General features: G+C 54.1%; 1 protein-coding gene across 6 annotated transcripts; it reads right to left on the reverse strand.

The window, feature by feature from the left end:
* Nucleotides 1–1,194: 1,194 nt before the first annotated feature.
* On the reverse strand, nt 1,195–11,378 carry Misp (mitotic spindle positioning). Of its 6 annotated transcripts, XM_087558591.1 has the most exons (7): nt 9,699–11,208; nt 9,304–9,543; nt 7,094–7,264; nt 4,556–6,302; nt 3,978–4,111; nt 2,631–2,669; nt 1,195–1,754 (listed from the first exon to the last, which is right to left on the reverse strand). In XM_087558591.1, exons 4-7 carry the CDS (start codon nt 6,246–6,248, stop codon nt 1,665–1,667), a joined length of 1,956 nt encoding a protein of 651 aa, XP_087414717.1. In that variant the 5' UTR covers nt 6,249–6,302; nt 7,094–7,264; nt 9,304–9,543; nt 9,699–11,208; the 3' UTR covers nt 1,195–1,664.
* Between the last annotated feature and the right edge of the window lie 60 nt (nt 11,379–11,438).

Raw genomic sequence — 11,438 nt, forward strand, 5'->3', positions numbered from 1 at the left:
GATGGGCTCAAACCGACGATTCTGATCTGGGGGTTGTCCTAGGGCATTTTTGGTTCAGGGTCACCACTGGGTGCCCAGAGGGAGGCAGGAGAGTTCAGAGGCAAAAAGACTGGGAGATACCATACTGCTGAATCCGGAGAGGGAGGAAGGGGCCACAAGCCAAGGGGTATGGGACCTCTGGACGCTGTTCCTGTGGGAGGCTCTTCCTTCTTGAGGCTAGAATTTCCAGGGCAAAGACCTCCTTGTCCAGGCTGCTTCTGTGAGGTGTCCCACCCCATAGCCACCCAGGTCTCTTCATTCTCAGTCCTAGATATTTCCAGCCTGGCCCATGTTTGCCAGACAGATGCCTCAAGTGGAAACCTTTATTGTATGTATGTATGTATGCATGCATGCATGCATGCATGCATGTAGTATGTATGTGGTATACGTGTATATAGTATGTAGTGGCATGCATGTATGTAGTATGCACATATGTATGTATATGCATGTATGTGTGTAGTATGCACGTATGTATGTATGTACATGAACGTATGTACGTACATATGTATGTATGTATGTGTTTTGAGACAAGGTTTTTCAGTGTTGCCCTGACAGTCCTTTACCCACTTAGCCCATCTCAGGCAGTCTCAGGGAGTGGATAAAATGCTGTCCTGTCTTTAGACCAGGCTAGCCTCAAACAAACTCAGAGAGATCCACCTGCTTCTGCCTCTTGAGTGCTGGGATTGAACGTGTTCAGATGGGAGCTTTAAAGATATATATCTCCAAATATGTGCCATGGACAGCTACCTGCAGCAAGGCTCAGCGACCGAGAGGGACTGACAGAGCTTAACCGTATCCAGCTGCTCCCAGCAGGCCATGGGGAAGGAGAGCACCCACCCTCGCTATTCACCCACTGCCACCTAGGACAGTTCCATAGGTTGCCCTCTGCAGAGGGGACTGGGCCAAGACTCAGTGCTTTTAGCAGATATTGGTGTCCACCCCATCATCTTGTTCAAGCCGTCCCTTCTATGTCCAACAACACATCCATCCCTGATGCCTGCACTACGGTAGCCTCCCAACCCTGTGTGCCTAGCTCTCCACATATGAGCTCCCAGGACCTCAGGGAAGCAGGGCTGATGCCACCATGATGAACGAAAGGACCGGACGGAGGGCAGAGGGCAGGGGCTGCTCGTGACGCACCCTCTATGGCAGGCAGGCTGCTGAGGACAGATTTATTTCACAAATAAACATGAAGGGGTACGTGTTGTGCCTGGGGTCGGCAAGACAGGACTGGCGGGTCCCTAAACAGAGCCTTCTTTCCGCATTGTGACAGATCCAAGGCTCTGCACTTTGCTCAGGGGCTGAGGGATGTAAGTGGGGGCTCTGGAGCCACACCTCCCAGGGCCTCCCATCCCACGGAGGGCAGCCTTGCTACCTCCCCAAACCCTGGAACATTTGGGGAAGTCTTCGCTACATAGAGGCCTGGCCGGATCATCTTCAGCCTCAGTTGAGAATCACCCCTAAGCAGGAAACACTCGCCCACCTCAGGAAAACCAAGCCAACTGCAGGCCACAAACATCGGCCTGGGCCTGTTTAAATAGGGACCTGACGGCGGAGACTTGGGCAGGCCTGGCAGCTTCCACAGGACTGGGTGGGACGGGGAATGGGCGTCCCTGCTTCTAGCCTCAGTTCTCATCCTCGCTGGCATAGATATGTGCTTCCCAGCGTTCCGCCAAGAGGTTCTTGTGTCGCTTTACCCTCGTGGCTCCCAGGACCTGCGTACAAGGAGTCATGGGGTCCCGGTGAAGAGATGCACCGCCCCCAGCCGGCTCTGCCTCACCAGTGTGCAGAGCTGAGGTCCATAGCAAGGAAACTGTGTCCAGCTTCAGCTCTGAAAGGGTTATAGCTATAGTCTCAGCACTCAGGAGGCTGAGGCAGGAAGACGTGAGTTAGAGGTCACCTTAGTTTACACAGTGAGTTCCATGTGGCCAGCCAGGAATAATAATAATAATAATAATAATAATAATAATAATAATAATAATAATAATATCATCATCATCATCTTACCGTGGCTTAATCTGTTTATGTTGAAATCTTTGTCTTCCAGTAAAAAAGCCTGCCTCACACAGACCTTTTTTTTTTTTTCCCCCCATTTATTATATATGAGTACACTGTAGCTGTCTTCAGATACACCAGAAGAGGGCATCGGATCTCTTTTTTTTTTTTTTTTTTTTTTTTTTTGGTTCTTTTTTTCCGGATCTGGGGACCAAACCCAGGGCCTTGAGCTTCCTAGGTAAGCGCTCTACCACTGAGCTAAATCCCCAGCCCCAGCATTGCATCGGATCTCTTTACAGATGGTTGTGAGCCACCATGTGGTTGCTGGGAATTGAACTCATGACCTCTGGAAGAGCAGTCGGGTGCTTTTAACCACTGAGCCATCTCTCCAGCCCTCGCACAGACCTTTTAATCTGTGCCAGGGCAGGCATCATAAGCAGATGACAGCACAATCTACCCTAAGATGTCTCTACCAACAGAGAAGATAGCTAGTGCAGTCCTCCATCCCAGTGAAGGGCCTTCAGTGACCAATGCTATGGTTAGGGTATCGCCAAAAAGGGACAGACTCAAGTACTTTTCCTCTGGAGCACACTTACCTCCGAGTTGACACCGTCTGAGGGGTTGATACCTGCATACTGGATGAGAAGAATGAAAATCAGTGCTCATCCTTCCTGCCCAGCCCTAGTGCCCACCTGGAAGTTCTCCCATAGCTGAATTACCTCTTAGTGACAGACGGGATGAGACCCCCATCTAGTGGCACCTTCCCAGTGTCTCGTGGTCACTGAACTCAAGGCTATCAACCACACTGATCTGGCGCCCTCATTGGAGCCTCTGGCTGATAGTGCCCTCAGTGTGCCTCAGTGAGGATCACAGGCGTGTGCCAAGTGCGTCCTGTGACCGGCAGTGGCCCTGGCACGTAGATGACACGCCATCCACAGAACACTCATGGTTACCAGAGACAAAGGGTAAGAATGGAGCTGCTCTTTGCCTGCACTTGAATCTGGGCCATTCAGATTCACCATGGGGTCAGGTTGTGACCAGGAGGCTAGGCTAGGATGAGTGTTGTCCTCTGAGGTATCCCTGGACTCTCCCGACATGGTCCGGGTAAGTAACCTGAAATCAGGCTGGTTTGTGAGCTCAGGGCCCTGGGTAAGCGTGGTCCCAAAGAGGCTGGAAGTGTGACTTCTGTACAGTTCAGGGCTGGCTGTGGTACATCCCATGATGGGGGTCCCAGGGTGATGCCTTAGGAGGTAAGATGCTTGCCTTGTGAGGGTAGGGACCTGAGTTCAAACCCTGGGAATCAGCGGGAGAAAGAAAGCGACAGTGTGTGTCTGTAAGTCTATTGTTCTGTGGGGTGGAAGATGAGACAAGAGAGCACCCGCAAGTGGTGGGCCCTGCTGCAGACAGCAGTGAACAAAGAGACTCTGTCTCAAAGGAGGAAGCCGAGAACAAGGCTGGTGGTTATATGACTTCATACATGCATAGTGGCACATTCTCTGTCTATCTGTCTGCCTGTCTCTGTCTGTCTGTCTGCCTGTCTCTGTCTGTCTATCTCTCTCTGACACACACACACACACCCTAAAAAAATATGATAGACCTGAGCTAGTGGTGCATGCCTTTAATCCCAGCACTCGGGAGGCAGAGGCACGTGGATATTGAATTTGAGGCCAACCTGGTCTACAGAGAGAGTAGAGAGTGCCAGGATAGCCAGGGTTACACAGAGAAATTCTCTCTCTCAAAAAAAATGATAATGACCAGTTGGAATCTGTTTCTTTCTTCATCAATCTTCCTCCTTTGACCCTGAGGGTGATCCCACAATAAGGACAATGTCCCCTGCTTGTGTGTCTTCTCAGACTAGGTAGCGGAGAGGAGAAGAGACCACCCCAGTCAGTGTAATGGCCTCCCCTGAACCTGTGGGCTACACCTCAGTCAACCGGACTCACCCACGACTCCTTTCTAGTCTTCTGCCCTGGCGGAGAACTGTCCTCTGGGGCCTCCACCTTCCACACCAGGCCGGAATGCAGGTGAATGGGCGTGAATAATGGTGATTCTGACACGGAATAGCTGCCGGTGATGCCTGTGGCAGGGGCAGAAGGAGGTGGCATTTGGGAGAGGGGACTTGAGGTCCCTGGACAAGGGTGCTTATGGAGACAGGTGAACAGACAGGCTGACAGGCAACTCGTGACAGATTGACTAAAACAGCCACCCAGGAAAGATTTTAGATAGACTATGGGCTAAAAAAATACCATGAGGTGAAGGAGAATTAGAAAGAGGAGCAATCAATCCTGAGGACAAAGGCTTGCAAACTTCTATGTCCAATAACGCAACATTCCGAACCATAGAGCAAAATCCTATGCACCTGGTAACAGAGCGTTCAAAAATTAAAGCAAAGCTGGTGTTCTTCCCCTCCAAAATCTACTTCCTGGGAGAAATGGGTGTGTTTGAACTCTGCCTTCCAACTCTCCTTCTCCAACCCAGGGGCCTTCAGGAAAGAACGGCCGCCCTTTGAATCCCTGCTCACCAGATGCCCGAGAGGAACTGCGGGAGTCTTGCTCATGGCTCTCCTCCTGGTCCAGCACTGGGGAGAATACCTCTGGGAAGAAGGCATTCCTCCGCTCTTCAGCTACCTCTCGCTCCCTCCGCAGGACGCTCTCCACCTCCCTCTCCAGCAGGTCAGATGACTGTGACTTTTGTAGTCTCAACACAGGGCCTCCGGCCACTTCCCAGCCCCAGGTTTGGGGGGTCTCAGCTTCCTGGGGGACATCTGGGACCTTGAATCGCAGTGGACGCAGGTGGAAATTCTCTAATTTCACAACACCCCCGTTGGCAGGCTTCCCAGGAGGCTTGGACCACTCTTGTTTTGAGCTCAGAGATCTTCTGGAGGATTCTGAAACATGCCTTGGAGACTCTGTGGTGTTCCGGAAGGCTGTGGCTTTGGTGTCCTCTGTGGAGTGGACACCACTTGGCTTGCTGTATACTCCGAAGGCTGAGAATTCTAATTTGGGGGTCCCAGGGCCCAGGTATGGCTGGTAGGCATCTGGTGGGATCCGGTTGACTTTCCTTGCCTCTGGAGCTGGGTCTGCAGCTCGGGCATCTGGGCTGAGGATGCAGTCGGAGCTCAGGCTTCTCTGGAACCCAGGCTGAGGGTCCTGGGAAGTCCAGTCAGGTGTGGACGCCCTGCCCACCTGCAGACCCTCTCGGCGATGATCTTCTTCTCGTTGCGTTTCTTGCACCATGTCCCTCTGCACGTAGAGGGATGGGCGGCCCCTGTCTCTTCGTGGGGGTGTCTCTGTCAGGCTCATCTTGTTGAGCAGGGGCCTGCTGGGGATCTGTATGAGCTCTTGATGCCCGGCAGCCCGCCCAAGCCCTCTCTGCTCCCGCAGTTCCGCCTCTCGCTCCTGGGCCAGTCTGATCTCTCTCTCGATGGGCGTCTCCTTGGGGGTCTCAGGGGACTCTGCTCGGGTCTGGTGGCCAGGGTCATCCGTTGTACGGATGGACCCGGCTGGGGAAGTGTGGAAATGGAAAGTCTTCTCCAAGGTCATTTCCTTCATTGGTGACGTGACTGAAGTGGTGTAGCCATTGGCTACATGGGGCCCAGTGGAGGCCTTGGGGGTCTGGTCGACGCCAGGTGGGGTACGTGCAAAGGTCTCCCTGGCTGTGGGGCTCCACGTGACCGGATTTGTGTTTGCCTTCTCTAAACTCAGGAACTGCTGCCGAGCAGCCAGGAAATCGATTTGCTCCGTGTCCACCAAGATCTCCTCTGTGAATGAAGACCGGGGATGGCTGGCGATCCTGGGGTCCCTATGGTCTGATGAAGCCTGGAGTGTGGCCACTGTGCCACCCTTCCTGACCGCCTGGCTCTGGATGACTGCCCAGCGCTCGGCCTCCAGGTCCCTCGGCTGCCTGCAGAAGGCATTGCTGCCGGCGTCCACGCGGTAAGCTTTTGTCTCCTCGTCCTCATCTTCCCAGTACAGTGACCTCGGGGACTGCTGCCCCAGGAAGGCTCGTCTGGTGGAAGACACGCTTACTCTCTTCACATCTGGCTTGGTCTGGTCCTCAGCGGACCAGGTTTGCAGATCACCCTGGCTCCAACCAGCCTCAGGCCCCACGCCCACTAGCTCAACGGTGTAGCTGGTGTCTTCATCCAAGGCCAAGCCGGTGACACGTGCTGAGTGGGGCTTGCTGAAGATGGGGTATCTGGTCACTCGGTCCATCTCAAAGAGTTTGTGTGTGACCTTCTTTCTGTGGGTTGGAGACCTCCAGGCTCACTTAGGAAGGAGAAAGAGACCGTGTTAGGCTACCCGGGGACAGGGACAGTATCAGGGGGCTGCAGGAACCCCATGACAAGTGAAGCTTCTTTTAAAAAGATATTTATTTATTATATGTGAGTACACCGTAGCTGTCTTCAGACACACCAGAAGAGGGCATCAGATCTCATTACAGATGGTTGTGAGCCACCATGTGGTTGCTGGGATTTGAACTCACGACCTCTGGAAGAACGGTCAGTGGTTAGGAGCCATCTCTCCAGCCCACAAGCAAAGCTTCTTGACAGCACTCCCAAACCCAACACGGCATCTTTCAAAACCATTTAAGCTCCTGGATCGAACTGTCCCTGACTGCAGATCACACAACCAACTTGTGCTTTCTTATCTAATGTCTTCATTCTTTTCTCCTTCCTTTCTTTCTTTCCCTCCTTTCTTACTTTCCCTCCTTCCTTCTGAGACATGCTCTCACTCTGCAGCCCAGTCTATGTCAGAACTCGTACCAATCCTCCTGCCTCAGCCACCCCGCTGCTGGGATGATAGGCAAGTGCTACCCACCCTTGCAGACACAGCCACCACTTCTCTCCTGCAGGCTGAGCACCTGCTCTTGCTCCATCCTTACCCTCGCTTCCGAGGTCCCCCTTACACCGAGACTGCAGGCTCCCCACCATGGCCCTTCCCCCTCTCCAGGCACAGCCTCCCCCCCCCCCCCGGAGCTGGGGACCGAACCCAAGGCCTTGCGTTTGCTAGGCAAGCGCTCTACCACTGAGCTAAATCCCCAACCCACAGCCTTTTACCTCACAGTAATTCCCAGGTCTTTGCACCTGAGCTCCACAGACAGCTGTTGGGCTCTGGTTCTTCACGATGGCAAGTGCTGAGGTTCAGAGATGCAGTAGCAAAGCTCGTTTCCCAGGTCTCACACCTTGGAGCTCTGCTTCAAACAGCACCTGGTCCCATCTCAACAGCACCTGCCTCGGCACCATAAAGCCAAGAATAACAGGGAGTGCCTTGGACCTTGTCCCTAGTCCTAGGTGGGGCTCAGCCGTACATGACACACTGACTAGTTATCTGGGGCTCAACCTTTCCTCCAGCTCCTTCCCAGGCACTCACATTTCCTTTCACTTTTGTTTCTTCAGTTTCCCAAATCTACAGGGCAGCCCTGGAGCCCCAGTCCATGCTCAAGGCCACAACCTGACTGCACAGTCCAGAGGGTCACCAATCTCAAGCGTATACTCCAGCCCCTCACTGGGGACTTCTAGGAAGGGGATCCGTTCTGGACCACACCCCCAGCCCCTCACTGGGGGATTCTAGGCAGTGGCTTCACCTCATCCCTGATCATGCCCTAGCTTCTCACTGTGGGATTCAAGGCAGGGCTCACCCATGACCACAACCCAACCCCTCACTGGGGTAATTCTAGATAGGGCTCCACCCCTGACTATGCCCCCAGCCTCTCACTGGGGGATTCTAGGAAGGGGATCCATTACTGACCACATCCCCAGCCCCTCACTGGGGGATTCTAGACAGGGATCCACCCCTGACCACGCCCCTAGCCTCTCATTGGGGGATTCTAGGCAGGAGCTCCACCTAAACCACGCCCCAGCCCCTCACTGGAGGATTCTAGGCAGGGGCTCCACCTAAACCACGCCCCAGCCCCTCACTGGGGGATTCTAGGCAGGAGCTCCACCTAAACCACGCCCCAGCCCCTCACTGGGGGATTCTAGGCGCGGCTCTACCCTTGAGCCCTGTTCCTGCCCACTCTTCCTTGTATTTTGAAGCAGAGTGTCTTAAGCGGCTGGGCTTTCCCAGCACTCTAGCGGTCCTGTGGCGGATACTCCCCCTTCCCCTTCCACAGCACTCTGAGAAGGGGAGAATTTCATTCTGTGTGGCTGGGTAGTCCTAATGCATACAGCAAGTACTTAGTCAAGGCTGGCTCAACGGACCCTGCTGCTCCTGGGTGCTCAGTCCGTGGCTTTCCAACTGCCTCCCATCCTCTAGTCCAGAGCTGTAGTGCACCCATGTTTGCAGGCTGACAGATATGTCGGGTAGTTTATGACCCTTGTCATCGGACAGTCAGACATGACCTCTGGAGAAAGGGTTTCACCCTTCTATAGGTGGAGTTCTCATTCTTCTCCCGTGATTCAGGTCAGAAGGTGGAGTTCTGGGGCAGGATTCAAGGCCACTGGGTCCTTCTCTGATATGGGTTTGGCTGGCAGGACAACCTTCCCAAGGACCTATAAAACTGAGTTTTTCTGGGTGTAGTGGCCCACTCCTTTAGCCCCAGTGGGATGCAGAGGCAGGAGGATCTCTGTGAGTTCTAGGCCAGCCAGGGCTACACAGGGAGGCCCTGTCTCCAAAAACCAAAAAACAACAATAATGAAAACAATAAAACCTAATTCAGCTTTAGGGGCCTGGTAATGCAGTAAACATTCAATAGTAAGCTTCACACTGCTGGAGATCTGATCACTGAGGTTCCAAATCCAGCAGGGGTCTCAGGGTCTCCTAAAGGGCCAGTGCTTAGAGTTAGGGGACAGTCTGAAGAAGCTCTGTTGGCTGCAAAGGATCCCCTTAAGGTTGTCTTCTCCCCACCGGGTCACTTGTTAGTCCTTGTCCATCAGTCCATCAATCACCTCTTTCAGGGCACATGAGAACTGGGAAGAGGGCACCAATTTTGTCTCTGCCCTGAAGAAACTTGGGCATAGGCAATTGAAGCTAGAAGTTCACAGAGCTGATGGGGTACTTTCCAAAGGCCATTCTTTCCCAATTACCACCAAGGCTCCAAGAAGCCTGCTCCACCCAGAGGCACCTGGAACTGTGACTCCCTATTGAAACTGGGTTTATGGTCCCTGTGGGTGCACTTGCTTCCTCTGGCCTCCTACCCACAGGGCAAAGGGCTCCTGGGTGGGGCCACCACCTAGTAAGGTGGTGCCCTTAGGAGACCTCTATCCTGTCCCTTCAGAACTTTTTGTTGCCTAGATAGTTGGCCTTGGGGAAACCTGTCAAGGTTTACCTCTGACCCTGGACTCTGGAGAAGCCTGAGCCTCAAGCCAGGCCATGGCTCCTCTGGTTTCTTCAAAGCAGGCCCTGAATCCATGGGTCTTCACAGACCTCTGGCCACGAGGGTGTCCTTGGTTCCAGCCTCTTTCTCAGTGAACTATGATTTGGCGTTCCGGCATTTGGGGTACAAATGGAAACCTTATCCGTATCAGGCCCAGGGTCTCTTTTGGGTTAGCTGGTGGCAGAGCAGGTTCTGAAATCCAGGAGGACAACATGGGGCCCCAGCCAAGGCCAAGGCTGGTGAGGTACAGACTGGGATGGGGGTTCCCTGCCGCCCCCAGTTGGCGAGCCAGCCCTGCCAGTAGACACACCTCAAACAGACCCCTTCTCCTTCTGTGAGTGCCTCACCTTTCCCTGCTCCGGACTCCCAACTTCCAGGACTCCCAGCGTCCCCAGCCTCACATGCCAGCTTCAGGTGCCCAGGCCACCTCCCAGCCTCAGGCTCTGCAGGAAAGGCCCCTGGACTCCGCCCTGGCCACATGTTGCCAAGGGAACGGAGGCCCCACCCAGGAGCAGGTGCGCCCCTCCTCTCCGTCCCCACCCGGACATGGGAAACAAAGTCCAGAGGAGACAGAAAAACGATACTCCGGGCTGACGAGGGCGGGCACTGTGCCCGCTGCAGGCCTTGGTCTTACAGAGCCGGAACTGAGCCTGGGCTTCCCACCTTTCTCAAGTCCCGCTGAGGAGGGCCGTACCCCTGCGGAACGGGGAGACAGAATCCCAAGACTGCGCTGACTCGTGAAACCCCTTTGAATCTGTGTCTTCTTTCAATTAGTGCCCTCTTTGATCCAGGTAGACTGAAAAACAGATGTGCGTGATGATCCCAGCCGAGCAGATAGCACAGCAGGACCCGGAAACTCGGAGATCTGAAGTTCTGGCTCCTACTCTGACCCTGCTCAACCCTCTTACCCTTCCTCGTCCAGGAAATGGGGATTCTCCCTGTCACATGCACACCAGAGTTCACATGAAGTAATGATGCCTTCAGAAACACCCAGCGAAGCCAGAAGTACAGAGAAAGGGCCTGTCACCCCCAGCAATAGGGGGCCTGAGGCAGTGGGATTGCTATTTGAGGCCAGGTTTGGCTACAGAGTGAGACCTCTCTCAAAAACTCAAAAATAAACGTAGAAAATGTTCAGGAACACTGGCTGGACAGGTCCAGTGCCATGTGAGGTGAGGGCCAAGGCACCCACCAGCCCCCTCGGGGACCAAGTGGTTCTGGCAGCCCATGGCCTGAGGGACCAGAGCATATAGTGCTGGGGTTCCTGACCTCCCCCCTGGACTGGTTTGTGGGCCCCCTCTGAATCTCTGTCTTTCCCTCCAGTCAGTGGTCCCTCAGCCTGACTCCAGGGGCCTTTGACAGATGTGGTGACAGAGCCTGCCCATCGCCGACCACCGAGGAGACGCTCAAAGGCAGGGTGTGCCATAGCAGTTCTTCCCAGAGCCCCTTCGGGCCCTGTCATCCCTATTTGGTAAAGTGCAGGGCATATCCAGTCCCACAGTCAGTGGGATTTGAATGAGCACCTCTCTCCTTACATTGTAGACACTCCGCCTTTACCAACCACCTTTCACAGGGGAACTGAGTCCCGAAAGGACCTCCGATTGAGCCCACACACCTGACATCTCGGTACTCAGGAAACTGATGCAGGAGGATTACTGCGAGTTTGAGGTCTCAAGTCTGAAATACCCCATGTGTTGGGGACACTGTACTTCTAGACAGCCATTTTATACAGATAGGGAAACTGAGGCCAAAGGAGAAAATTTTCTCCAAAACCAAAGGGAGGGAAAAAGAGGGGAGTGTCCCCTACTCTGCAGAACCTAGCTCAGAACTTGTGGGGTATCTGTAAGGACCTCTCAATTCCCAACATCACAGCCCAAGGACATGGGTGTGGCAGATGTGGAGACTGAGGTCCTGGGGGTGTTTACCCACAGCTGTCCCTTACCTGTCCAGGTGCCAGCAGGGTCCTGGAGGAGATGCCCAGTGAGGAGCTCACCCTGAGGGCAGCAGTGGCCACGGGGAAGAGAAGCCTTCTCCTGCGTCCTGCAGGGCCTGGCCTTTTATGGCTCCACCAGGAGGCCGCACCCCTTCCC

Source organism: Rattus norvegicus, chromosome 7, assembly GCF_021556685.1.
Source record: "Rattus norvegicus strain SHRSP/BbbUtx chromosome 7, alternate assembly SHRSP_T2T, whole genome shotgun sequence".
NCBI lineage: Eukaryota > Metazoa > Chordata > Mammalia > Rodentia > Muridae > Rattus > Rattus norvegicus.

Excerpts from the sequence above, each read along its gene's own strand:
- Misp (XM_087558591.1), bottom strand. The coding sequence starts at position 6,248 with ATGGACCGAGTGACCAGATACCCCATCTTCAGCAAGCCCCACTCAGCA. Across the intron at positions 4,112-4,555 it reads CAGTTCCTCTCGGGCATCTG|GCATCACCGGCAGCTATTCC; the intron begins GTGAGCAGGGAT and ends CCCCTGCCACAG. Across the intron at positions 1,755-2,630 it reads CAGACGGTGTCAACTCGGAG|GTCCTGGGAGCCACGAGGGT; the intron begins GTAAGTGTGCTC and ends CCTTGTACGCAG.